Source organism: Salvia hispanica, chromosome 4, assembly GCF_029641045.1.
Source record: "Salvia hispanica isolate PSC_SH4W2 chromosome 4, Shi_PSC_v1, whole genome shotgun sequence".
Classification (NCBI taxonomy): domain Eukaryota; kingdom Viridiplantae; phylum Streptophyta; class Magnoliopsida; order Lamiales; family Lamiaceae; genus Salvia; species Salvia hispanica.
The window spans coordinates 46138435-46164959 of NC_142695.1; the positions used below are offsets into that span (position 1 = coordinate 46138435).

A 26525-nucleotide genomic window follows, 5' to 3' on the forward strand; every position below is an offset into this window, starting at 1 on the left:
TACATCTCAAATGTGCTAGGCACCTATAAACTTGATGAGGCTTCAAAATCGAGCAAAACAGTGTTCCTAAAATGTGCAATAAAATGTTTAGAGCTTGAGAGAGAATGAAGAATGTTTTGTTAGTGTGTATTTCATTCACAACTCTATGTCTTTTATAGGTACAAAATTAGTACATGAGAGAACATGGAATTAAAACATCATAAATTATAAATTCAAGACAATATATGTTACAAAATTTGCTAAATGCTCATTATTTTATTTAAATATTTGTAACCACCAATGAGTCACGGTAGTGCTTAAAGAATTAGTCAAATGCTAATTAAAATATCTAAATAAATATTCATGAGAGTTACTTAAAATATTCAAATTGGTCCATAACTTATAAATATTTCAGTATAAGGACAAAACATATAAATATTTCAAGAAAAGGCAAAACTCGTCTTTTATATATGTATAGATATTACTACTCTCCGACCCGTAAAATATTTCTATTGCTATCTCTCGAACCGCCCATTATTAGTCCAATTTCCCTATTAAAAATGCATTTTTGTAATGTATACACGCTGGTCGAATTATAATTTTGTATGCTTTAATAAGAACAAATTAATTATTGACTTTCTAAAGTTATCTGAAATATTACACCATATTGGTTAGAAGTCAATGACACTTTGCATGAAGTTCTCATGTCTCTCAGAGCACATGAGAGTGCCGTGTACACGGCCGCAGGGGCGAAGCTACCTTATAATAATGTGGGGCAAATGCACCTGCTCAAATATGTTTGCATGTACTAATTTATTATCCAATTTTATAAAAATATTTGAATTTCCTTGTATTTGCCCTCTTCCTAGATGCTCAAAATTTCCTCGCATATAATTTTGCCCCCTTATATCTATAATACTGGCTCCGCCCCTGTACATGGGTTCCTTTTTTTTATTGTGCCTTAAAACTTGTTATTTACTCCTATTTGATTCACCTATTTGAAGTGAAAAGGAAAATAAATGATCCCCATAAAAAATCATATGACCATGATAAAAGAATGAATCCATAAAGAGCCCATTAAAAGAACTACTCCACATTTTCCTTGCATAAATAGAAAGGGAGACAAATATATCCACTGACGTTTTCCCTTCAAAATTTAATGATAGATTCTACACTAACAAACAAGATCCAAAATTGATCAAGATGAAGAATGGTTCCCATCAAATACAAAATTTTTCAGCAAAATGTGAGGCCTGCTTCCGTCGAGACAATGATGAAAAGGGGACCGCACAAAAAGGATTTCTGTAAGCTTCAAGCCATGAAACGAGGTTTTCAGAACACTTCACTTCACCCCTCACCAACAGCTAGAAAGTTACCTGAGTTTCCCAGTTGGGTACATCACACAGATTAGCATCCTCATGTTTGTGCCACAAAGAATTTTTGGAGGCCACACACGATGCCAGATCATTGATTTGGTACAGGGTTGATCCTTTTTTTTAGCATTCAAGATTGAGACGTTGAGTAAGTACAAATTGAGTCCAGTCAGGATCGGAGCAGGCTCTCAATTTTTGCTTTAATAATCTCATCGTTTAGAAGAATTAGTGTCATGACAGCTTCAAAGGATGCAATGCAACACAGTTTTTGGCAGAAGCAGCGCGTCCCCACCTTCCTAACCGAGGTTCCTGTGAAAAGATAAAATGTTAAGACTGATAATACGGTTCTGGATTATGATAATAACATCAAATGGTGAACCAGTGTAAATTTTGATAGATTTGTAGGAGCCGGGAAAATATAGCAGAATCAGGGGGCATATACACATGTGCCATATATGTCGAGTAACAATAGCTTATCAAGTTTGTCTACTAATAGAAGTGCTTGAATTCCACACTGCATCTAAGTCAAGCTACGCTCCCTTAACATCTTTTATACATTATGCAATCAATGCATACCTTTGAAGAGCATTTACACACACCACATAAAACCAGTTCCACATATCAATATGACCAAAGTCCAGATGGTGGGTCAAACAATCCTATATGATCTAACAGCTGACCTTAACCCTTCTTGATTTCAGGTTACTAATGTACAGAAAAGCAAGTACTGACCCTGTTAGGCATTTAAAGAACAAAATGCAATGCCAAATAAGAGCATTGCGAGTACTTTTTCCAATTCTAGGTCTTGTAGACATAGCGTCAACTTTTACCAATTCTCAAATTAATACACAAACTTCACAGGGTGGGGAGATCTAAACATTTATGTGAGAAAAAAGAATTTTCACCTGAGCAACCCCAGCAATTAGGAACTTTCCAGACTTTGCAAATGCCAACGAATTGACAAATCCATCCTGTGTTTAAAACCATCAATAGAAACGTAAGTTATAGCGTATGGATTTTAAATAAAATTTTGCATCAAACAGATATAATGTGATATCCACATGGGTTTGAAGGTAATTTGTTTGTCATCATTTCATGGTAACTTAAAAGATCCTGAATTTACATTTTCTAACTGATGGCCCTTGGAAATTTGAACCGATGTTATACAAGAGAGCTTGTTCAATAATCTGGAAGAAATAGGAAGGAAAAGCTTACCAAGGGGAGCTCAAATAAAGGACGAATGCCTTTAGACTCATTTTCAATTGCCCAAAGGCGCACTAATCCGTTTCCAGCTCCTGAAGCAGCAAGATCACTGCTTCTACAGACAGCCACCGAGTTGACCCAGGAAAGAGCAGTTGAACCATGTCTCAATAAATCTTGGGCATCATTTTCTGTAAGAGGTGAACAGAGAATTATGAATTGCATGAACAGAATCCCATAGCTTAAGATAGCCGAAAGGCTACTCCTATCAATTGAAACTGTGTTGCATCGAGAGACTGGTAACCTTTATGGCCATTAGACAGTCCTTCCGAATTAATCTGATCAGACTTGGGTTCACCAAATGAGACGTGTGCATTCTTTACAATATGGACAGGCTTCTTGCGTAGCACATTCCAGAGCTCAACATTTCCATCATCGGAACCCGACAAGAAATCATCATTATTAATAAAGCAACAGCACTCTAGTGATGATGCTGGAGCTCGAAATACTAATTGTGATTCTTCTGGTACCTATTCTTGCATGTGTAACAAGTAGTTATTGTCAAATAATAGAAGGGAAAAAAATATCAACTCCACAATCTAACCAAGTTAAAGAGTAAGTAATATTCTCCATTAACAAGGGTATGAGTTAGAAAAATGGACATCTTGGTAAATTACCAAATGAACCCCATAAATCCATGCTTGGAAGCAGCATTCTTAACTAGCGCGTATGCATTTTATTAGTGGCATCTTAATTTCAGACTATTTAGCATAAAGGTGATAAGAACTGTTCTATCTGCAGGTCCCAATGTTTTGATGCATATCAGTTGACCAGATATCACATGTGAAAACAACAGAACGAGCAGGGGTAGAAAGGGCCAGAAGCACTGGGATATATATATAAACATAAATTACCTTCCACAAATGCATGGTACGGTCACGTCCAACAGTCAATACACGTTCTTTTCTCAAACTGTCAATGGTCAAAACTTCACTCTGGTGACCAAATAGTGTGCTTATGTAAGTCCTATCTTCTGCATTCCAAATCTTGATAGAGCGGTCAAATGAGCCGGAGAAGAGTTCTGCAGTACCTTGTCTAAATGTTAAGCAAGAAACAGGTCCTTTATGTCCCGGAAAAGCCTGCATATAACATTACATAAAATGTCTTGTGTTAAGCATTAAAAATGAAAGCTTGAGACCAATTTGCATCTTTGGATGCTGAATATCTAAGTACTCCATATGATGCATATCAAATGAATAATGAACTCCACAACAAATCATCTACACTCCGCAAAGATCAAATTTTATTCAATAAAGTCACATGCAAAAAAACGAATCCATCTTCGAAACTGTTTTGCAGTGAAATGGAACACACCTGAAGGTGCTGGCGTGTGCGGACGTCCCACAGATGAACATGCCGATCAAGGCCTCCAGTAGCTAAATACTGACTGTCAGAGCTAACAGCCATCGCTAGAACCTGTTTACTGTGTTTCTTAGCTCGACCTTGCAGGTCCTTCAAACCATGAGCCTTCAAAACTTCATCAGAAGGCCAGAGGTACTTTTCGGACTTCCCAGTCTCAACATCCCAGTGAACAATGGCACCATCCTTTGACGCCGAAAATCCTCTCGAGTCATCCTCAGATAGAGCCACACATGTGACAGCTTGCCTGTGCTTTACTAGGATTCGAAATCCCTCACTCGTTTCTGGCTTCTGAACCCTATAATAATACACATACGAATACTAATTCAAACACCAATTAAGCAAAACATCAATGGTAATTAACTACAAAATTTTAGACAAAATACAATCCCTAAACTCCAAAATTACTTCAACATAGCAAGATTGAGGTAACAAAATACACAAACCTAGAAGCAATAGCTCGTCTAACGCGGCCGCTCTCTTCGAGCTGATCCTGCTGCAAAATCTTAGCAATAAGCGTATCCCTCTCCCTCCGCCCTTCACCCTCCTCAGATTCCTCATCTTCGTCTTTTTCCCTCTCCTTCGCCCTGAGCTTCTCCAAAAAGGCGTCGGCCAGCCGCTTCCGCTTCTCTGCCGGCGTCTCCTCCTCTTTTTCCTCCGCATCCGCCTCGGAACCGTACTCTCCTTCATCTTCGTCTTCGTCACTGCTCTTAATCTCTTCGTCGTTTTTGAATTTACGGTGGCGCTTCCGATCAGTGACTTCATTTTCAAAAAAGGAATCATTAGAGGAAAAGCGCTTCTTAATGTTATTCCTGTCCTTGGCCGGATGGGACGGTCTCTTCTTCAGATTTTTGCCGCCCTTCATGATTTTCCGCTTGTCCGACGGTTGTCCGCTTTTCCGACGGTTTAGAGAGATTTATGTGTAGGGTTTTTGGGTTGCAGGTAAATTTAATATTAACTATAATTATAAATTGGTTTTTAAATCGTTTCTTAATTATCCTCCATCGCACAATATGAGTCACATTTAATGGGGGCACGTGTTTTAAGAAATATAAAGCATCGAGTTGAAAAATTAATGGAATATAGAGTCTACATTTTTATATTAATTTTATAATAGAATATGAGTGAAATAAGTTAGTGAAATGTGAGACTTATTTACCAGTTTTTATAAAAGTGAAATATAACTCTTAATGTGTGACAAACTAAAATGACAAAATGTGATTCTTATTAGAGGACGGAGGAAGTATGAATTAAAGTTAGGTAAAAATTTTACCAACTCTTAATGGTTTAAATAAATTTAGTATATTTAAAATAAATTATACTCCATATACAATAATATTTTATTTTTATTTTTATCTCTAGAGAAAATTGTCTTCAAATAATACTCTATCCATTCCACTGTATAAGATGCGTTTTTTTGGCGTGCGATTTAAAAAAATTGTGTTAAACGAGTTAAGTAAATTAAGAATAAAGTAGGAAATATAAAAGGTAGAAAGATGAAAAGAGAATAAAGTAAGAGAGAAGAAATGTGCTTACTTTTACTAAAAAGCGAAATTACTTACAACTATGGAACATATCAAAATGACAAAATAACTCAACTACTCCACTATAGAACGCAGGGAGTAAATTAAATTAATATTAATATACGCTTAAAAGTACAAGATTGTGAGTTGAAAAACTTGGTATATAGTACTCCATCCGTCCCCAAAGAGTGTGAACATTTGATTTTAATGTGTAATCGGAAGAGTAAAAGAAAGATAGAAAGAAAAAGTTTTTGAAGTATTGTTAGTGGAGAATGGGTCTCACCTCATTAGAGAGAAAAAAGTTTTTAAAATTAGAAAGTTTATACTCCCTTCGTGCGCCATTAGGAGTCTCATTTCTTGACGACATGGATTTTAAGAAATGTTAAGGGACGGAGGAAGTAGTAATTATTAATATTAAAATTTAAAATAAGACTTATTAAATTATTAAAAGTGGAGATAGATAATGGCTATGTTAATGACACATAATTTAATGCGCGAGAACGAAGGAAAATATGAAGGAAACGGTGTTATTGTCACGTTATGAAATGATGTCCTATAAGGCCATAGCGGTGCTACCTATAAATCCGTTCATCCCATTTTTTTCCCATCACGTCAACACGTTGTCTTCTAGCCTCAAACCATGCAATATCACCCCAAAAATCCACCCAAATTTATTTCACTACCAATTTCATTTTTTTTCAATTTGTTTCCTCAAATAAAGTAAAATAACAAAATAACGTAGATTTAACTTTTAAGAACACGATATTAAAATATTCGTGACATTAAAATGCTGAAAAAAGTATAACGAGAAACAAACTAAAAACAAGGTACAAACAAGCGTCAAGGATTAAAATGCCCCATTCTAAATTGCAGGCAAAAAACAATCAAGCTTCGCTGTAGTTCATCAGCAAAGTAGTCCGCAACTAGCCATTCAGTGCCTACAGTACGCTCTCAAAAGATCGACTCTCGATGGAGGAATAGCCTAGGTACATATTCTTTCTGTTGTTGTCGTCTTCACAGCATTTGCCTTTCATAATAATACTGCTGACCATGGGCTAGAAAAGTAACATGTACTGCTCTAAGGTATCCATAAGATTGACGTCGTCGTGATTTATTTCGAGTGACGAGTGGAAAAAATAGAAACAAATATGTGATTGGAGTCAATGGCGGATCCAGACCCCGAAAATGGCGGGGGCAAAAATTTAATATTTAAATATTTAATATTTAATTTAATATTATTTTTAATAATAAAATAAATAATATTGTATTAATATTTAAGTAACACTAGCTTCGTTAATAAAATATAAACATGCATTAGCTTGCAAATATGTATTACTCATTTTAAAATATAAAATTATTGTAAATATTATATATATTCAAAATCATCATAAATATTATATACAAAAGTAATATAAGTAAAGCAGTAAATATTTAGATTTCAAAAATATTTAAATATTTATTTTATTACATAGAAAATAATTAAGATGCATGGATCACAAATTATAAGTACTTTAGGAAAAAAAAACATTAACACAAGATTGAAAATAGTTTTAACTAAAGAACAAATATAACAACCTAATATAGGAAAATTAGTAAAAGTTCAGATTTTATAAAGTATTTAAAGGTATTATTTTGATGATAAGAAAGAAATATGAATTGATAAACTAAAAGAATAAAAAATGAAAAAAGTATGCTCTTGTTGAGGATTGATCCTTAGACCTCTTAGAAAAAAATCAACACACAAACCATTAGACCACTCCATTTTATATGCCATTTATTGAAAACAAAGTATATTTCTACACTCTACGGAGGGGGCGGATATACTATTTTCGGCTCGATTCAAGGGAAAGTTTAGGCTCTCCGAACGGCCGGGAAGGCGCGACCGCCCCCTCCTGCCCCCCCCTAAATCCGCCACTGATTGGAGTGAAGGGTGTAGGGGTCTGCATTCGGGTTTCGGTTAGGTTTTTCACCCGAAAAATCGAATTTAAGCTAAAATTAAAACCGAACGAACCGAATCGAAAAATCAAAAAATTGAAAACCGAACTTAAAAAACCGAACCAAACAGAAAAAACCGAAATTTAAACAAAAAAAAACGAAAGACCGAAAAAAATAGTATATATTAATATATATATATATATATATATAATTTTTTTTATTTTATAGATACTAATAGAATATAAATATATATAATATAAAATTAATAGAATATATGCAATACAAGTTATATAACAATATATTAAAAGAATAGGGGAGTGTTATATTGCTAACTCATAACTTAATTGTTAACTACAACTAAATAATAGTCATTAGATATTTAAATTAAGGGCTTAGATCATTAATCCCTAAATGACAATACGATCAACGAAAAACGTCAATAAGGCCATAGGATTAATTCCAAAAAATATCAATAGGGGTATTAATGTCAATTAACTACATGTTTAGTTATAACTCACTTTTAAAAGAAATCCCAAAACTTTGAATTCATATAACATATATCAAATTAAAGAAATTTCATAAGGATTCCAACGATATCCTACATGCATATGTTCCGACGTCAAAATTTGAAAAAAAAATCAAAAATTTTTAATTTTTTCGTACAAGCATAAATGTAAACATACTATATAAAATATGTCAATATAATACATGTACAATGTCAATATAAGCAATGGATTAACATTCTTAAAGTAATGTGTTGACATTGTCAAAGCACTGTGTTGATATTTTTGAAACACTATATTGACATTTTCATCCAAATCCCTAATTTGGAGTTTTTTTTTATCTTTTTTTATTTTATTAATAAAAGCGATAATTACACGTGGCAAATTGTAGACCATCAATTAAATGATGAGTTAGCAATTGATCACTCCCCTAAAAGAATATATATAATATATATTCTTTTAGGGGAGTGATCAATTGCTAACTCATCATTTAATTGCTAATTACAACTAATTTAAGGCCATAGGATCTTAGAAAACGTGTGGTCTACAATTTGCCACGTGTAATTTTCGTTTTTATTAATTAAATAAAAAAAGATAAAAAAAACTTTAAATTAGGGTTTTGGATGAAAAATGTCAATATAGTGTTCCGAAAATATCAACACAATGCTTTGAGAATGTCAACACAATGCTTATATTGACATTCTACATGTATTGTATTGACATATTTTATATAGTATGTTGACATTTTTGCTGTACGAAAAAAATTAAAATTTTTAATTTTTTTTTCAAATTTTGACGTCGGAACATATGCTTGTAGTATATCGTTGGAATCCTTATAAAATTATCCTTAATTTGATATATATTATATGAATTTAAAGTTTTGAGATTTCTTTTAAAAGTTAGTTATAACTAACTTGACATTAATACCCCTATTGATATTTTTTGGAATTAATCGTATTGACATTTCGTGGTTGATGATTTAGGCCTTTAATTTGAATATCTAATCACTATTATTGAGTAGTAGTTAGCAATTAAGCATTGAGTTGACAATATAACACTCCCCTTATCCACTAACTATATTTATTTTTTTAATATATAATTAATACAACAAAATTTTGTACAACCAAAAAAGGTTATACTATAAGTAATTTGATGTATTAATTATATACTAATAAATGTAGTTAATGGATAAGTTAAAAAGACTTAGTTAGTCTTCAGCTTCATTTTTAATTTTTTTTTTTCATATTTGAATTGCCTCTATATTATTTTACTTATTTAAATTGTTGATCGTATTAACGTTTCGTGGTTGATGATCTAGGCCTTTAATTTGAATATTTAATGACTATTATTAAGAAGTAATTAGAAATTAAGCATTGAGTTAGCAATATAATACTCCCCTTATCCACTAACTATATTTATTTATTTAATATATAATTAATACAACAAAATTTTGTACGACCAAAAAAGGTTATACTATAAGTAATTTGATGTGTTAATTATATACTAATAAATATAGTTAATGGATAAGTTAAAAAGACTTAATTAGTCTTCAGCTTCATTCTTATTTTTTTTTTCATATTTGAATTGCCTCTATATTATTTTACTTATTTAAATTGTTGATCGTATAGACATTTCATAGTTAATGATCTAGGCATTTAATTTGAATATCTAATGGCTATTATTGAGTTATAGCTAGCAATTAAACATTGAGTTAGCAATATAAGACTCCCCTTATCCACTAACTGTATTTATTTTTTTAATATATAATTAATACAACAAAATTTTGTACAACCAAAAAGATTATACTATAAGTAATTTGATGTATTAATTATATACTAATAAATGAAGTCAATGGATAAGTTAAAAGGACTTAATTAGTCTTCAGTTTCATTTTTAAATTTTTTTTTCATATTTGAATTGCCTCTATATTATTTTACTTATTTAAATTATACAAAAAATTATTAATAGATAAACCAAGTATTATGCACGTTTCATGTACTATATATGCGTCCATATATTTTAATTAAATGCATAAATAAATTGATTTTTTCTCAAATAAATTAATTTTTAGTTGTACAAAATTGGTCACTTAGATTTATCTATTTTTTAATCTATTTTAGAATAAGGTAGTGATCATAAATGTAGATAATTGTGCCTACATAATAAAACTCTTTAATATTTTTCATTGAAAACTGATATAAAAAATTTATTAACTTAAAACAATTTCTATATTCATAATTTGTTTGGTACTATCACTTCAGAAAAACATTAAATTTTTAACTTAAATACTTGTATAATAAATTCAAATCAACCTTAAAATCACGTTACGATTTGAAATAAATTTTTTATCTCTTCTTATTGCTAAATATACTACTACAATAAATAATAAAATTAAATTTTTATCTCTTTTTCAAAATTTTGTTTGTTTGATTAGAGGTTCAAAACCTCTTTGAAGAAATAAATACTCCAGAGACTAATTCGAAAAGATGATTTCCAATCCTTTGGGATTAAAAATAGTAAACCTCAGATTGCTGATCACATCAAGAGAATTCAGACGGTAATTCCAGATATATTGATATTTTTAATCATCACAGGTCTCACTTAAAACTAACCAAGCTAATAAAATAAAATCAAAGTGTCATTGCATTTGTTCTCAACAAATTCAGAAATGGTTTGGATCAAACAATCATTTTCAGAAAGAAATTAAAATAAATACTTCAAAACTAAAAATCTGGCCTCAGATAGTCGATCTAAACCATCAAGATAAATTCAGACGGTAATTCCAGATATATAAATATGTTTCCATCCTCATTGACCTCCATGAAACACAAGTTTGAATCTAATTTTCAACGAAAATAATAAAATTGAAAAAAATTGTAATCGCACAAAACGGCTCCGTGAACGAACGGTGAATATCGATCCACAGGTTCCTATCAGGATGCGAAAGAGTTTGATATTGGTTCAATCATGACATCGCCGGTCATAGCCGTTGCTACCGGCGACGTGGCATTGAACCGTCGGCGTAGGAAAAATGAAACTTTAAAACCTCAGAGTCCCGTTTCAAATCAACCACACAGCGGCAACGGCGCCGCGACCGACCGGCGACCGATTCTAACGCCACATAGACATAGAATCGGCGGCGGTGAATGGAAGCGGCGGACGGAGCTAAACGCTGCGTTTTAAAGTGTCATACGGCACTTCCTATTCTTGGGATTTCTTCCTCATTGGGGTTGAATATAAAAATAGTGAGAATATGACATAGATGATGTGAGCTGCTTCTGCGGCGGCGGGGAGATGAATGATGTAATTGTGCTGTGGAGCTCGAGAATTTAAAGGGAATGGCACAAGGGTTTGGGGAGAGGAAATCGCTGCTTGATTTAGGGTTTGGGTTTATGGCAAGTTCGGAAATTGCAAATTAACCCATACATTAGTATATCTTCTACAAAATAGCCCCTTGCTTTTATCAACTTCAAGATACTCTATCTGCCCCATTTTAGAAATCTAGATTATCCATTTTCGTCATGCCACTTTAGAGTCGCATTATAATCTTCCATTAAATTTACTTCCTCCATCTCATAAATTTATTCCAATTTAATTTGATGCAAATTTTAAAAAAAAATTGATTTTATATTAAATGGAGGTGTGTAGTCATTTTTTACCAAGAGAGTGAATGATTTATTTAATGTTTATTTCTATAGATTCAAGTGAGACAATGAAAATACTAAAGTGAAACAAAGTACTCCACAAACTCTGTGAACCAGGAAGAGAATATCCTCTATATTTCATTAATCTTATTTCACTTATATTTTATTATTATAAAATAAATATATTAAAATGAAACTAACATATCTATCTATCACTATCATCTACTACTCCCTCCGTGCCCAAAGAATATGAATTATTTTCCTTTTAGTCCGTTCCTAAAAAGTATAAATTTTCTAATTTTGAAAAATTCAAATATACTATTCCTACACATCATTTTATTTATAACTTATATAATTACCATTAACACTTATATTATTATAATAATGTGGACATCACTCTCTACTAAAATTATTTCCTTTTCTCTCTTTAAGGGGAATGAAAGGGCTTATATTTTTAAAATCAGTTAAAATCAGTGTTGATTGTTGAACTTAATTGGGAACTAATAAGAGCATCTCCGGTGACGCCCTACCCACTAGTACTTCCACTAGAACTTCCCACAAAAATTTCCTGCTACGTCATCACTAGGACTTTCCATTCCACTGCCACATCACTAGGACTTCCCCTGCACTAGGACTTCCATTAGGACTTCCACTAGGACTTCCCGCAATAAAATTAAATTCACAATTACTCAATTTACGGGATTAAAATTTACGGAATTAAAATGTCGACACAGAATACGGGAAAATTTGAATACTTCATCAAAAAAAACTACATAATACTTAAAAAAATACATAATTAAAAAAAATTACATAATACTTAAAAAAACATAAATAAGTTAAAAATTACAGCCCTCGGCTCTCACTCCTCCTCATCCTCGTCATCGTTCCCGTCGCCCGTGCCGCTACCGCCTCCGACGTCCCCGCCCCCAATCTCGACGCCATAATCATCAATAGGTGGCATTCCTAAACCGCGCCAACATGCGTCGATCACATCCTTGCACATCCTTTTGTACACAGGATTGTGCGACGTATACCACCTATGCATGGTCTGACATAGAGTCTTCGTTAGCTGCGCGCGGGCGAGATGGTCGTACTCATCTGGGGCTTCAGGGGTCTCCGATTCGACCTCGAAGGACCCGCTGCGGCTGCCGCTTCCCCTCGCCATCCGCTGCGCAACCTTTTGCCCCATCGGGCGACGACGACGGCGAGAGTCTGATCGTGGTAGCGGGGACACTTCCTCGGCTTCGGGGAGCTCGTGCGAACCAACACTGCTGCTGTATTCACCGGAAGAGTTGATCTACGTCCGCTTCCAGCCCGAGTCGACACCCGCACAAAACTTTTGCAAATCCCTGACCACGAGAAAGGCCTCCCATTGGTCAAACTCTTTGAACTTCAATTATTTGTCGGGGTACTGGGACAGGACCCGGTTCTTCACATCATCCTCAGACATGCCGCTGGTTGCCATGCGCATGTTGTTTTGGTAGAGGGCGGCAAAACGACTGAGCTTAGGCCTCAACCGATCCCACTGTTTCCGGTATTGCTCGGAAGTGCGAGGCTTCGCCCTAGCCGGTTTGAGTGTTAGGTAGGCCTCACTAATGCGATGCCACAATCGGTCAATATACTGGTTCGCCCCGACATAGGGATCCTTGACTACACCGACCCAGGACTTCGCAAGCGCGGCGTTTTCCCATATGGTCCAGATCGACCTCTTCTCACCCTCCTCCTCTGCCCCCGTTTGCAAGGAAGAGCTCGGGGCTTTCCAGTTGCCCTTGCCCCTACCCCCGCCCCTGGCCTTGCCCTTGCCTTTGCCCCTGCCCCTTGCAGCAGGCTCCGCCTCATCGGGAGTCTCACGGATCGGCGATAGTCCCAACTCCTGCCCCAACTCCTCAAAAGAGAAAGTCTCGATGCCGGCATACTGAGTCTCCGGAACAGTACTAGGGGAATCATCGGCCAACAAATCTATATATGAGCGATAGACAGATTCCCTAGGCGTCCTCGGGCTCCTGTGCTGCATCGACCCACCCACCCCCGCCATATTTGGCGGCGTACCACCCATCCCCGCTGCCCCGGGCATCATCCCACCCATCTGACTCATCCAATTGTACATATTGTAGAACATTTGGGGAGTAATCTCCGCCATCCCCGCGATTTGGGGATTCATCCCCGCAAAGTTTTCCTCCGTTCCGGTGGGAAACGTTGGTGTGTTTCCTCCGCTCGTGGTGGGTGAGTTCCTATTGTACTCCATTTTAGTAGAAATGAAACTTGTAGGTTTAGTGAGAGAAACTTGTCAGCACAAGTGTTGTGAATGAAATGAAGTTCAACAAGCTCTATTTATAGAGTTTTTTTTTAAAAAAATTATTTTTTGTCGGACGTCCGACCTCAACTTCCGGCTCCACGCCACAGTGGCGGACGTCCGCCCGCCCGTGGATCGGATATCCGAGCCCATCCGACGGGCGCACGGGACGTCCGTGTCCTACCATTTTGCTCACTACGGCGGACGTCCGGTCGACTTCCACGACGTCCGCGGTAGGAGATGCTCTAAGGAATAGTAAGGACTTAAATTTCAATTTTAAAATTCAAATTTCGTGACCACTATTACTCACTCCGATCCTCCGCCGTCTAAATCGCCGGCAATTGTGCCTGCCGGTGTTCCCGCTCGTATACACACTAACATACAACAAACGTGTGATGTCGATGGGCGGCGACACCACTTGGGTGGGGAAGAAGCCGCTGAGGAGAGTGGGGGGAATGTCTGACGCCCTATCCATCGCCGCCGATCTCGGTTTCTCATTCGCGCCGCCGCCTTCTCAGGTCTCTGAGATACACTAAAACCTGGTGAAGCTGGATATGTTATAGAATTGCTCCAATATGTGTGTGATTTGGATAGTTGGCAATGCAATTGTTACGATTGCGTGTAGTTCATCAGGCCTAGAACTGATAAAATTTGCATTCTAACCGTCCGCATATATGATCGATCTCGTGTTGCGGTAATGTTTGTTGGTGGCGAGCTGGGTTTGAATTTGACTTTGATCTGTTGTTCAATCAGGAGAATATTCAGAATTTATCTGGTGCAAAAGGGGATGATTTGATAAGGATATTGAGAGAATTGACTGTTGTTCAGAGAAAACTAGCGGATATGCAAGTTGAACTTCAAGGCCGAAAGGTGATGCATTTTGGATTTTGGCAATTTTTACTTGAATTTTGGGTTCTGACATTGAAACCGATCATTTTGTGTTTTTCCTTAATAAATTGCTCCTATCTGATCTTGTATGCGGAATGATTCTTCTTTGATAGCTCTTATAATTTTTTGTTGATTTTTTAGGAAGACAAGAATGTGGCTCATTTGACGCATGTAAGTGAAATGGAGAAGAAGATGGAGACTTTAGCTCGAATCACAACTATTTTGAAAGATGTTATTCAGAACAAGGTAAATAGAATGAGTTGCTACCCAATTCCTATGCTTTTGGAATAGAATTCAAATAAAAAATTTGCAGATAATGTTAATGTCCCGTGATATATTTGAGATAACTGTTTTTGTTTACTTTTTTCTTTTATTTCTGACTCTTCATGCACGATATGTTTAATTTTTGTCTCTGTTTAAACTTTATAGGTCATTAATATTTTAGCTTCCTTTCTAGGATCGTATTATAGCTCGTCTTCAGCAACCTTACTCGTTGGATTGCATACCTGTGGAGGCTGAGTTTCAGGTAGTTATCGAATGTGAATTTACTCACATTTATTGAAGTCGAACCAGATTAGAAGTTAGAACCTCAGAAATACTACTAATTTTTAATGAAATACATACTGTAAGGCGGTTCAGACTATTATGTTGTCAATTTACCATTTGTTAAAAGGTTGATGCTTACTGAAATATCATCCCTTGAGACTTGAGCTACGGTGGATATTTCCCTGCATTTATATCGTTTAATTTGCTGCTATCAAAATTAACTTGAGGATCTCCAATATGACTGCTTAGAGATCTCTAATACTTGTTCTGCTGTTTCTGGTTTGCACAGAAACAATTTTCAGAATTGTTAATGAAGACAGCAAGTGATTATGGGGCCTTAACAGCATCCGTTGCTGATATTCAGTGGAGCCAAAATTTTAAAGAACCACCTACAGTATGGGGGGTAAGTTAAGCTGTGCATCTCAAATTTTTTCTGAGTTTCAAACTCACAAATGTCATGCACCGCAGCAATGCATTTGCTTCCTTTTCTGTCACTGCATGAAGTGATATTTTATTTGCTGAATCCTGAAAATTTTAACCATTAGGCATTCATCCAAAAATAAGAACTGTGCTTTTGAGGAAGGTCCTCATGAATTGATGATCTGAATTGATAAGGTCGAAGCTTATGCTTCGTGAATTAGTTACTTTGATGTCATCATTCTAATGTTTCAGCTCATGAAAGAATAGAACTATTAATAGGAAACATTGGATCATAAGAAGGAAATCCTTTTCGGTAACTTTTGCTAGGTAATTGTCACATAAATAACGCTGTGAAGCTAGTGGCTTAAAACTGTATGGAAATATAGATAAAAGAAAGAGCAAAATTTGCAATCACTCATACACTATAACTTGACTTTGTATGTTCTTAGGGCCTTAAAACAGTGATACTTTTTTCTATAGTTTTTCGTCTAGTAAGCAAATGCATTATATGCCATTTTCTTTACTTAATGAACATTAGAAAACACTTTTATATCACATATTTTACATTCTTGACATTGTCTTAATCTGTTGTTTAGGAAATGCTCCGTCCAATTCCTGTTGCTTTGGCATCTTGCACCCGTTTCTTTGAAGCGATGACTGCAATGAGGGAGTCATTCGCCAAACTTCAGACCCTAAGAGTCGGTCATTCTTCTCTGAGAGCGATGACAGAATCCAACTGTGCGACGCCTCCAGCATGGAGAAATGAATCAAGTTTGGATGTTTTTAAGCTGTTGGAAGGGTGGGTAGTGAATGGCAGGAGGGGGACGATGCAAGCTGTGAGGCCAGCGAAGATGGAACCCTATAACAGAAGATTGTGATGGCGCCTCCTTCTGCAAGAAACAGTGGTGCCTGTATATATTATAACTCTGCTAACATGTAGGAAGCTTTTTTTCCTTGTTGCTGTGTGATTTGCGTAGATGATAACTTTTTGTGCCAACGAATCTCCATTTACTTTTTTTTTTTTTTTTTTTTTTTCTTTTTCTTTTTGTCATTGTAAATGTGTATGTATTGCGATGGTTATTTTGCAGGCCCCGCTTGAAAGATAGCCGGGTCTAATTTTTGGTAGCACATTTGAACGAGAATAAAATGTCATTCTTTCGATATTATATCAATTGGTTAGGCATTCGCATAAATGAAAGTTAATAACAGTTTTTGTATGACTCTAGTAAAAGTCATTCAAGAAATGGAGAAGGTCTATAGAGTTTGAGAAAAAGGCTAAGCTAGTTAGAACCTTTGTTCGAGTGTTGCATCCTTAATCTTGACGTTGCGGATATAGTAATATACCCGACTTATGACTTATGTGTTCTCGGAGAAGGAACGGAAAATGGGTGATGTTGGAGGCTGATTATGTATTTTTCTTGTTTGTCATCATAGAGCTGTCAGGCTTTTCTCGTATTACAAACTTATCAACCTGTCTTGATCCGCCTGTCAGCAATGCTCATATTATATTGAATGGAAGTTTTGCTGTCTGATATGAGTTTACACATGATTCATGACAGGTGAACTAAGGAAACTTCATGCACGGGCTAATGAAGGAGAACATTCAGCTGAACAGGAAAGTTCTCTCCGAGATATCTATGCACGAGCCATATAGCTTCAAAGCTCGGGGGGAAATTTCGCACAGCGCCTTCCCTGGAAACAAGGTGGCCATGGCTCCTAAGAAGGAGGGCGTCGCTATTCTTGTCTGAAGGTTGTTTTTATGTCAGAGGCGATAAATCCTATCCTTGTGCTGTTGTGCAGCCTCATTATAATGTTGATGCTGAAGTTAAGCAGGAAATCTTGATTCAAGAAATGTATATGGTTTTAGTTCTTGCAATGATGCTATGCACTCCATCTTGCTGGGTGCTCCTTTGTTGGCAGTTTCGTCAGTCACTTGAATGGGTTAATCAGTGATTCAGTGTAAATTAGGTAGATATTTTATACTACTCCTATGCACTATACGAAATAATAAGTCGATTGCTCTAATTACTAACATTAAAAAGGTTGACTAAAAGACAAATTACTCCATCTCGAATTTTCTAAAATAAAAAGGTTGACTATATGTATTTATCCTGATAGTAATAGAAAAAGTACAACCCCTTAACCACTGCATTTCATCAAAGCAGTTCTTATTTAAACCTCAAATCATCTTGAAACAGCAACAAAAATAAAATAAGTTAGCGAGAATTGCTTTAACATAGTCAAATTAAAGAGAATTAAGAAAACAACGACAGATAGAAATATGGAGCAATCTTAATTTAATTTTCCACGCTTTATTATAATTGTACCTCCTGAAATGGAATTAAGTTTCCTTTTTGGAACAGCAAATTAACACATTTACTAGTAATAAATTATTTTGCACTTGAGTATGTTGTGAGAGAGAGGGTAGACTGTAGACTCCATTAATCATAACTGAAGAGCCAAGAATCTGTCCTTTAACGAACCCCAAAAGCTCTGACCCTCCGCCGTCAGCAGCCATCCTTGATTAATTATTTAACTAATCAATTATTAACAGTACCACCCTCTTTTATATATTTCAACCCTTCCGCCCTTCATTTCCATTGATTCTCCTGCGCACTACTCTATATCCTATCACTCCTCCTAGGCCTCGTTTTTTCTGATTGTTTGATCCGATCCATGGCTCATTCTGCTCTCTCTCAGGTGTGTTTTGATTTACGATTTATGCATTTTTGTTTTGTTTTGATGTTGACTCCTTTTGAGTTCTCCGAAATTCTCCCCCTTTTTGCAGGTCCCAGTCGCGGTCTCCGTTAATAACGATGTTTCTCTCCGCAAATCCGTTTTCAAGGTTAATTTTGTTTTTTTACTGCTCATGTAAATCGAATTCAGCTTTGGTTTCACAATGTAATTTTGTTGATTTGATGCTGCATTTTGTTGTTAATTGCAAATTAAATCTTTGATCATGTGTATTTCGATCATCTCATCTGCATGATTCTGTGTCTTTGTCTCGGTTAATTCTGAGTTGATTCACGATTTATATTAATGAATAAGTTTGGGGTATGTTTATGATCTATGTTTAATTTCATCATTCCCCTTTTTCACGTTTTAAGCTTGCATTGAGCTGGTTCTATCCGTTAGGGTGGTCTAGTTGGTCAAAGTGCCATTTCAATTTGTTCGCTTCATGTCGTTTTATCACCTCTGAAGTGGCATTGTTTTGATTGAAGATTCGTATGCTCATAATATAAGTTCTTGAATACTAATTCTCCGTTGTGTGATTGAATCTCTTTGTGTTTCAGAGCACTCATGTCGGTTTTCGTGAAAAATCGCGGACCTCTAGTCTATCTCTGGACTTCAGAGTTGCAAGCTCTCAGTCCAGAAATCGGCCCGTGCTTTGCATGTCTGTGCAACAAGCCAGCAAGCCTAAGGTGGCCGTTTCACCCTTGAGCTTGGAAGATGCAAAAGAGCCACCTATGCACTTGTTCAAGAACAAGGAACCGTACACCGGGACCATTGTGTCTGTTGAAAGGCTCGTTGGCCAAAATGCTCCTGGAGAGACGTGTCACATTGTCATCGACCATGGTGGCAAAGTTCCCTACTGGGAAGGACAGAGTTACGGAATCATCCCTCCTGTATGTTTTATCCTTACCTTTTGAGCAGCGTGTGTTTTTTATTAACTCTTGAGAACTATGATACGCTTGGTTTTGTTCTGATTTTCTTTTTCCTTGTATATCATCTCGTTCAGGGTGAGAATCCTAAAAAGCCTGGTAATCCACACAATGTACGGCTGTATTCCATAGCATCCACCAGATATGGTGACTCCTTTGATGGCAAGACAGCGAGTTTGTGTGTTCGACGTGCAGTCTATTACGATCCTGAGACTGGGAAGGAAGATCCCTCAAAGAATGGAGTGTGCAGCAACTTTTTGTGTGATTCAAAGCCTGGCGACAAGGTTCAGATCACGGGTAAGATCACAATGAACTCAAGTTGTATGATTCTAATCACGAGAATCAGATTTCAAACAGTAGTGCCACATTTAACTTACATAAACACATCCACACGCACACATGCATACACAACCATATCCTTCGATATATACTATAGCACATTGTTATCTTTGCAACTTGGAAACATGTTTCATCTTTATCTTTGGAGAGGTTAATAATCTTTGATTTGTTTCGTTGGCTTTATCAATTGGTCGAGTTGAGCTATGTTTGTGAATCAGCAGCCCTTGTAATTGCTAATCAAACCTCAGACTTCTGGCCTGTCTTGTAAACTCAGTGTGTTGTTTTGCAGGGCCTTCTGGTAAGATAATGCTCCTCCCTGAAGACAACCCAAACGCCACCCACATCATGATTGCCACCGGCACTGGTGTTGCGCCTTACAGGGGCTACCTCCGGCGCATGTTAATGGAGAATGTCCCCACATTCAAGTTCGGCGGGCTAGCCTGGCTCTTCCTAGGAGTAGCCAACACCGACAGCCTTCTATACGACGATGAGTTCTCCAAGTATCTCGAGGACTATCCCGACAACTTCAGATTTGACCGTGCCCTCAGCAGAGAACAAAAGAACAAAAACGGGGGGAAGATGTACGTCCAGGACAAAATCGAGGAGTACAGCGATGAGGTCTTCAAACTGTTGGACAACGGGGCACACATCTATTTCTGCGGGCTGAAAGGGATGATGCCAGGGATACAGGAGACCTTGAAGAAGGTGGCGGAGCAACGGGGTGAGAGCTGGGAGGAGAAGCTCTCACAGCTCAAGAAGAACAAGCAATGGCATGTTGAAGTGTATTGAGCAATGAGAAAGGTTTATCCCTTATTTAGATAATCCTTCCTTTTTATGGAATGGTTGTTTTTCCATTCTTGAAGGTGAAACATATGTTGAGTTTTAAGAGAATTGTTTGTAGCATTTTACTGATGGAGAATGCATTACTGGGTACTTGTTTCAAGGGCTGCCATTGTTTGTGTATCAAGTTTTGGTGAATAATCACTACGCCGGAGTTTTGGTTGAGATCGTCAAGTTAAAATTCGAATATAAATAATATGGAATATTATTAATATTATAAATTTGCGATCAGACAAAGTAATTAAATAAACGAATAAAAGTAACTAGATAACATTGCATAGTAGTACTTGGTAATAAGGAGTAATGTAAAGGAAATTTCAAATCCAACAAATTTTATAGGAAAGGTTAAAAAAAAGAAGAGGAGAAAGACATGAAAAAAAACAGTTATGATAAAAAATACAACAGCCTATTTCGTCTCCAATTCTTCCTCTATTATTGATTCTGCTTCAGAAATTATCCAGAAAAAGGTAATATTTCTCTGAATTGCGTTCAATTGTCAAATGATAACATTTCTCTTAGCTCGAAAAAGATCCCAGGCAACATCCATGAAATATTTCAAGATTTTCTTCTCCTTTTCTCCTTTATAATTTTTTTTCGTCTTTAGTATGGTTTCCTTTCGTTGGTCGAATTTTTTGTTTCTGGATGTTGCATTGCTGAATTTCTTTGGCATTTTCAGCCATCTAATTCTGATGCCATGTCAAGAATGGTTTCATTTGTAAAGCTTTTTCTAAACACACACTATGTTTGTAATTCCGTTCCAATAATGTTTCTAAGGCAAAGATACAATTTTTGAGACTCCCAAATGCTGCATTTTGTTGCTTTTTGAGTCATTGCTTAATGTTTGAACGGTTTATTAAAAAAAACGGAAATTAATTAAGAATTTCAAATTTTCGATGAATTTAGGTTGTGTGCTTAATGATAGCATTGTGTGAACGGATCAATGAGTACATCTGCTCTGGGGAGACCATCTTCAGGTCGGTATTCATTTTTCTTGAATTTTGGAAGCTGATAAATATTAGCCCTAGGAAAAAATAGTAACAGTTGTGCAGTTGAGGTCACAATTTAGGAACTTTCCCTATACTTTTTGGCCTTAAATCTTGTTTGTCTAACTAGTTTACCTCACTCAGTTAGAATATTATGTCGACTTCGGATGATTGTATGAAGATTCACAAGCTGTCCGTATTCACATAACTCTTAACTTAGTGTAGTGGTGAAGAAAGCTCTGCCCTCCATGTTAGTCCGGCACTATGCATTGCCTGTTTCCTGCACGAGAATTGTCTTGCCAAACTTGCTGCTTTCCCATTGCAAACGATTGAATAAGTTTGTTTCATGGTTTATGTTGGTCATGATAGCCTTATATCTCAATGCTGAGATGTTTGCAGGCAAAAGAAGATTGAAAGATCTCTTAAGTCAAAGTGATAATCGTGTATGTGCAGATTGTGGGGCTCCTGACCCAAAATGGGCGTAAGTTCCGGCCCCTTTTTCCTAATTTCTTCATGTTGTATTGTGTATGCTGCAAAGGGCTAGTTAGTGTTCTTCTCTCACTTGTAGTCGAACCTTGTCCTTTGACGTTTGCCCTAATTAAACCATTTAGGCCTTTTATAAATCTTTATGACGTGCACGTGAGGGGATACTTTAACCTTTCGTTTGTTCAGCTGTAATGGAGTTGGAGGGATAACTTAGGCAGTGATGTCAAAAGAAAACAGAGCTAAGCGTAGGTAAAAGAACAAATCCTGCAAAACAGGATTGCAATCAAGAATGATGTGTATGATATAAGTATGTTTAGGCAATGGGATCAAATGTGAAGATTGCATGAATCCTTTTGTGTGTTTAACTATCTAACTGTCTTTTACAGATCATCAAATATTGGAGTGTTTCTATGCTTAAAATGTTGTGGTGTTCACAGAAGCCTTGGTGTGAATATTTCGAAGGTGATCACTTCACAACATACGGTCTAGAGTTATTACCCATTGCTCGTTATTGACCGAAAGATCTTCAATCCCACCACAGGTTTTGTCTGTGACATTAGATGATTGGGACGAGGAAGATATTGAAGCCGTGATTGAGGTTGGTGGGAATGCATCAGCGAATTCGATTTATGAATCTTACCTCCCCGAAGGGGTGTCAAAGCCAGCACCCGATGCTGGCCACGAAGAACGCACACAGTTTATCAAGTATGCTCAATAGTGTAGCTGTCATATGCCTTCTGATGGTTGCTTTCTTTGCACGACTATTGAAACGTTGCAATTACAACATCTCCAATTCTTTTCAGCAAACTCCCTCTGTCCCATTACATGTGACATTTCTTGTGAAAAATGCAAACTCGGGCAAATGCAGTGTTACAACACAGATTTCATGCACCGAGTAGCTTGATTCTTCGCGTTTTTCATGGGCTTATACACAATTCAATTACTGCAGTTAAATCAGTAGCTACATTATCACTAATTTCCTGTGATCTCTTGTAGGTCTAAATATGAGCAACAAGCATTCTTGAAGCCTAGTCTGCGTATTCAATCGGGCTCCGGTGCAAAGAATCCTTCACAAGTGAGCTCATCCCGAGAGATTGTCAACAATAAACAAAGTTCGAATCCAGCAGAAAACTCAGTATGTTTCTACACTTTTAGGCTGATATTTTGAATTCAGTCGAGTATTTTAATGTGCGTAAAGCTAATCTGGAATGTGGTGACTCTAGCAGGAATATATTGGAAAGATGAAGGTTAAAGTACTCAGAGGCTCTAACTTGGCTGTTCGGGACATGCTATCTAGCGATCCATATATTGTGTTGACTCTCGGGAAGCAGGTTAGTTTTCCTTTTCATTCTTTGAAATAGGAGATAAGCTCGTGTCTGCATTGTTTGAAAGTGATGTTGGTTGTCTCTGATCTTCGTAGAAAGTGCAAACGAGTGTGGTGAATAGCAATTTGAATCCGGTGTGGAATGAGGAGCTTCTGCTTTCCATCCCACACGATTACAGCCCAGTAAAACTGGTAATCCTCGTTGTTTTCATCGTTATAATTCCATATTCGAGCGACAGAGGAGTTTATGATCACCAAAATATAGCTAACTTGATGCACAATGTGACGACGAAACACAGCAAGTTTATGACCAGGACACGTTCTCTGCTGACGACATAATGGGAGAGGCGGACATAGACATACAGCCGATGATAACCTCAGCAATGGCATTCGGAGACGCTACGAAGTTCTCAGACATGCAGATCGGGAAGTGGCTGAAGTCATACGACAACGCGCTGATAGAGGATAGCCCAGTGAATATTGTAGCTGGGAAGGTGAGGCAGGAACTATGGCTGAGGCTCCAGAATGTAGAATCTGGTGAAGTAGAACTTGAACTAGAGTGGCTTCCTCTTTGAACCCCATTTCTTGTTCGATATGTACAAACACAATTTTCCCCCATTGTTTTCATTTTTTAGAATAAATTTGATCATGTATGAATTTTTTCTGTGTTTTTCTCTGTTTATATATAGCATGTACTCGCACCTTTTTTTCATTTATATAATCTGGATTATATAGATGTACACGATCAATCTATATTAAAAAGTACTAGTACTTAATTCATACCTTGTTAATTGAGTCATTTTTTTATTTAAAACTTTCATGATAATTCAGTCATCTCTATTTTTCGACAAAAAGTAATATTCTCTCCTATTTTATGCTATTTTTTTAATCTCAGCGGTGAATAAACAACTTAATTACTAGCAAGGAACGAAGGAGTATTATACATATTCTCTCCGTCCACCATTTAAAGAGCTATTTTGATCCGACGCGAGTTTTAAAAGATTATTTGATTTTGTAAAGAAAAGTAAAAGAGAGAAAGTGAGTGGAATCTGAGACCCATTTAAAATATTAATTTTGTATTGGATTGTGAGTGTAAAAAGTTATGGAATATGAGATCTGTATACTAAAAATGGAATAATGTAAATGGTTCTTTAATTGAGGGATATAGAGAGTAATTGTTATGAGTATCCAAAAGCCAACTCAATCAAACGGGAATATATCCAAATGAAATGGAAAAATTATTTTAGGATTATGAAAGTCCACATCAAAAATACTTAACTGCGTTAGTCTGTGGTGAATCTTATTACTATATGTCTACTTTTTCTAGTTCAAATAATTTAGTCATGATATGACAATGAAAAATGATTAAAAAAATATATACAACAAAATGTAATTTAAGCGAAATGATTAGCATCCTTTAATTACTTGACAAATTCGACTCACTTATAAGTTACTCTAACCAAAGAAATTTATAACAATTTAAATGATAATATTTCGAATTATTTTCAATACGTTATGAATTTGTAGTATCTTCTAAAACATTTACACGAGTTTAAAATTGATACTTAAACCCACATATAAAAATAAAACCATTATTGTTTTTGAATATGATGAAAGATTAATAGGACAAAACAACAATAATTAAGGTTGAGCTACTAATTCCTTTTCATGAACCTCCAAATTCAACGACAATCTCTCAGCTCCGGCCTTCTCTCTACGGCGGCGGAGGTGGTAGACGACACCGGAAACAACCAGCAACGCCACGCCGGCGAAGCCACAAATCGCCGCCGCAGCCAGCAACCCCAACCTCACGCGATCTCTGCGACGATCGCGCGATCTAGGCATGCTCGGCCACGCGTCTCTGCCACCGCCTCCGCCTCCGCCTACTGTCTGTAACTCAGGCCGCGGCATCGACGAGCCGAAGAACGAAAGCATATTTTGTTTGTTGCCGTCTCGATGAGCCGGAGAAGAATTGTCTCTCTGATAAGCTAGGCCGTGATCAGATGGACGGAGGTCCCCGCCGGCGGAGTAGCTGATGACGGCGGCGAACGTGAAGCAGGCGACGACGCCGTATTGGAGTAAATATTGCTGCATCAGGCTAGTGGAACTCGAGTTTTGGTGGTTTGCTTGCTTATGATGTTTGTTTGTTTGTTTGTGGTTTTTTTTTAAATAAACGCATAAACCCAAACGAAATCTAATTAAAATAGTATATCAATTTTATATAGACGGTAAAGATAAAATATTGGAGGACTTAAATGTCAAATCAAATGGACAAAATGTTTGATGAAGTAAGCAATATAGTATTTTATTTAATGAAACGTAATTTTTCATATTAAAATAATTACTACTATTTTATTATTCAATTTCTTTCCATTTAGGGCATACATAAAACTTGATTTGAGCTGTTTTTCTACACTAATTAGCCAACTCTAGTTTTCGTCATGATTATTTGTTGTTGGAAAAATCAGAAAAATAAAAATCCAATGTATTATTAGCTGCAATTAACTACAATGAAAAACTGTGTTTGATTTAATTAAATGTATTTAATTGACATTGGACAAGTATAAAGTAATTGTAAAACTTTGTCAAACAAAATGATAGATGCGTGATTGGATGATATTTGGTCGGGGAAAACAGGAAAAAGTGATGATGAATGGAAAATAGTCGCATAAAGGATTTGTGCAGAAATTGTAACACAGTTTGTCAACATCATATTTAATGGTCTGGTGAAATCCGCCATGAGGTATATTGTCTGTTTCATGATTATTGCAAAAATTTAATCTTTTAAGTTTGTAACTTGCCCACTAATTATTTGGTGTCTTGTGACGTTTCAAGATAGTTGGAAAAAGCGATGCAATGCGCTCATTTTAGGTGTACATTTTTTTAACTAACATTAAGTTATGGGATGCATCGATTCTACTTCTGAATTTTAAAAATATTAAAATATGTGTTTATTTTCCAATCTGATGATCTGATCCGAATTAATTTTTTTCGACATACTAGTGTCATTTTTAAAAATTTCAGCATTAATTCATTAAAATTTTTGGTTTCATCTTTGATTATATGCATGAAACACATAAGTTTTATTTTCATATTTCATTTATTAATATGAACATAATAAACATATAACATAAAATGAGAATAGAAAACGCAATCAAATTTACAATT

At 36.2% G+C, this 26525-nt stretch overlaps 5 protein-coding genes and 3 non-coding genes across 11 annotated transcripts; 3 read left to right on the top strand and 5 right to left on the bottom strand.

The window, feature by feature from the left end:
• Nucleotides 1-1056: 1056 nt before the first annotated feature.
• LOC125191813 (U3 snoRNP-associated protein-like EMB2271) lies at nucleotides 1057-4899 on the bottom strand. Its single transcript, XM_048089232.1, has 7 exons — nucleotides 4418-4899; nucleotides 3927-4269; nucleotides 3467-3691; nucleotides 2857-3082; nucleotides 2568-2743; nucleotides 2258-2323; nucleotides 1057-1661 (listed from the first exon to the last, which is right to left on the bottom strand). Exons 1-7 carry the CDS (start codon nucleotides 4834-4836, stop codon nucleotides 1584-1586), a joined length of 1533 nt encoding a protein of 510 aa, XP_047945189.1. The 5' UTR covers nucleotides 4837-4899; the 3' UTR covers nucleotides 1057-1583.
• A 5548-nt stretch (nucleotides 4900-10447) lies between these two features.
• Nucleotides 10448-10530, bottom strand: LOC125197638 (small nucleolar RNA snoR77Y). Its single transcript, XR_007172171.1, has one exon. It is a non-coding gene; the product is annotated as a small nucleolar RNA snoR77Y (small nucleolar RNA).
• A 274-nt stretch (nucleotides 10531-10804) lies between these two features.
• LOC125197660 (small nucleolar RNA snoR2/U65) lies at nucleotides 10805-10948 on the bottom strand. Its single transcript, XR_007172192.1, has one exon. It is a non-coding gene; the product is annotated as a small nucleolar RNA snoR2/U65 (small nucleolar RNA).
• A 149-nt stretch (nucleotides 10949-11097) lies between these two features.
• Nucleotides 11098-11162, bottom strand: LOC125197662 (small nucleolar RNA U49). The gene has a single exon (XR_007172194.1). It is a non-coding gene; the product is annotated as a small nucleolar RNA U49 (small nucleolar RNA).
• Nucleotides 11163-14166: 3004 nt separating this feature from the next.
• Nucleotides 14167-17573, top strand: LOC125197360 (AUGMIN subunit 2-like). Of its 2 annotated transcripts, XR_016137650.1 has the most exons (7): nucleotides 14167-14387; nucleotides 14623-14739; nucleotides 14899-15003; nucleotides 15215-15283; nucleotides 15593-15706; nucleotides 16320-16659; nucleotides 17283-17573. XR_016137650.1 is itself a non-coding variant. In XM_089069788.1 (6 exons), the coding sequence occupies exons 1-6, from the start codon at nucleotides 14265-14267 to the stop codon at nucleotides 16599-16601; spliced, it is 810 nt and encodes a 269-aa protein (XP_088925914.1). In that variant the 5' UTR covers nucleotides 14167-14264; the 3' UTR covers nucleotides 16602-16883. The 2 variants fall into 2 exon arrangements, 1 of the variants encoding a protein (XP_088925914.1); XM_089069788.1 differs by lacking the exon at nucleotides 17283-17573 and having other exon boundaries at nucleotides 16320-16883.
• Nucleotides 17574-18140: 567 nt separating this feature from the next.
• LOC125196296 (ferredoxin--NADP reductase, root isozyme, chloroplastic-like) lies at nucleotides 18141-20667 on the top strand. Its single transcript, XM_048094751.2, has 5 exons — nucleotides 18141-18423; nucleotides 18512-18568; nucleotides 19017-19349; nucleotides 19463-19682; nucleotides 20014-20667. The coding sequence occupies exons 1-5, from the start codon at nucleotides 18400-18402 to the stop codon at nucleotides 20511-20513; spliced, it is 1134 nt and encodes a 377-aa protein (XP_047950708.1). The 5' UTR covers nucleotides 18141-18399; the 3' UTR covers nucleotides 20514-20667.
• A 224-nt stretch (nucleotides 20668-20891) lies between these two features.
• On the top strand, nucleotides 20892-24069 carry LOC125196297 (ADP-ribosylation factor GTPase-activating protein AGD12-like). 3 transcript variants are annotated; one of them, XM_089069785.1, is made up of 9 exons: nucleotides 20892-21031; nucleotides 21468-21538; nucleotides 21947-22028; nucleotides 22420-22495; nucleotides 22575-22738; nucleotides 23030-23168; nucleotides 23257-23364; nucleotides 23454-23549; nucleotides 23657-24069. In XM_089069785.1, the coding sequence occupies exons 2-9, from the start codon at nucleotides 21505-21507 to the stop codon at nucleotides 23930-23932; spliced, it is 975 nt and encodes a 324-aa protein (XP_088925911.1). In that variant the 5' UTR covers nucleotides 20892-21031; nucleotides 21468-21504; the 3' UTR covers nucleotides 23933-24069. The 3 variants fall into 3 exon arrangements, with proteins under 3 accessions (XP_088925911.1, XP_088925912.1, XP_088925913.1); XM_089069786.1 differs by having other exon boundaries at nucleotides 20893-21031; nucleotides 23260-23364; XM_089069787.1 differs by lacking the exons at nucleotides 20892-21031; nucleotides 21468-21538; nucleotides 21947-22028 and adding an exon at nucleotides 22045-22282.
• Nucleotides 24070-24915: 846 nt separating this feature from the next.
• LOC148929290 (uncharacterized) lies at nucleotides 24916-25540 on the bottom strand. Its single transcript, XM_089056254.1, has one exon. It carries the CDS (start codon nucleotides 25449-25451, stop codon nucleotides 24999-25001), a length of 453 nt encoding a protein of 150 aa, XP_088912380.1. The 5' UTR covers nucleotides 25452-25540; the 3' UTR covers nucleotides 24916-24998.
• Between the last annotated feature and the right edge of the window lie 985 nt (nucleotides 25541-26525).